The 956-nt window shown below is 33.1% G+C and overlaps 1 protein-coding gene across 1 annotated transcript in view; it reads left to right on the forward strand.

Annotated features, from left to right (window-relative positions):
- Positions 1–956, forward strand: part of UGGT1 (UDP-glucose glycoprotein glucosyltransferase 1) — a 176,198-nt gene that overhangs the window by 117,207 nt on the left and 58,035 nt on the right. The window contains exon 23 of the mRNA XM_004703949.2: positions 12–107. Coding sequence (XP_004704006.2) covers positions 12–107 — 96 coding nt within the window. The remainder of the gene's footprint in view (positions 1–11; positions 108–956) is intronic.

Raw genomic sequence — 956 nt, forward strand, 5'->3', positions numbered from 1 at the left:
TTTTTTTTTAGGGCAAGTGACTTAGTAATGAAGGTAGATGCTCTCTTGTCCGCTCAACCCAAAGGAGATGCAAGGATTGAGCACCAGTTCTTTGAAGATAGACTCAGGTAAAGAATTCATGATAAGGTTGTGCATATTCTTTTTAAAAACGATTTATTTTCTTCGTTTTTATTAAGAACCTACACCACAGAACATATACCAGTTCACTAGCTTCTATGTGTACAAATCAGTGACATTGACTCACACTTGTGCAACATTCTCACTCAAGGAGAGCAGAGTTGTTCCTCCTGCATTAACATAGAATTATTCCCCCTGCATTTCCTGTATACTCTTGTGAGGTTCTCTTGTCAATTTGATTCCATTTTTATAGTTCTTGAAAGAGTATAATGCTCAAGGAAGACATTATTTATTAGTTAGCTAAATTATTATTTAGTTTTAAGAAGACTTGAGATATTCTTTTAATGTTTAAAGATTATCTCAGGGCAATAGTTTTGTAGTTCATCTCGCCTCCATAGCTCCAGAAATTCAAGATTTTATGAAATTTAGACATTATGCCCTGTTTTTCCCCTCCTTTTCTCATCAGTGTTTGTCCATTACAATCTTTGATCAAAATGTTTAGTAATGATAGCCAATCACCATCCAGTTCTTCTAGACTTATTACAAAGGAGACATTTATGGAGACAATTAGCCACACATTCTATTTCCTCTTATTTCTATATATTCCTATAGCAGTAGACAATTAGCTTAACGTGCAATTTTCAGCCCTGTTATATACTGATCTCAATTGACATTACTAAGTAAATCTGAGAAAAAAAGGAAAAAAAAGAGAATATAAATATATCTGAAGTACTTAATGCAACCTTTTAAGAAGCAGAATATATATATTTAAAACAATTTTATTGGGGCCTCATACAACTCTTATCACAATCCATACACATATCCATTGCGTAAAGCAC

This window comes from Echinops telfairi, unplaced genomic scaffold (assembly GCF_000313985.2).
Source record: "Echinops telfairi isolate 266 unplaced genomic scaffold, ASM31398v2 ScPeMD7_4;HRSCAF=17, whole genome shotgun sequence".
Taxonomy (NCBI): Eukaryota; Metazoa; Chordata; class Mammalia; order Afrosoricida; family Tenrecidae; genus Echinops; species Echinops telfairi.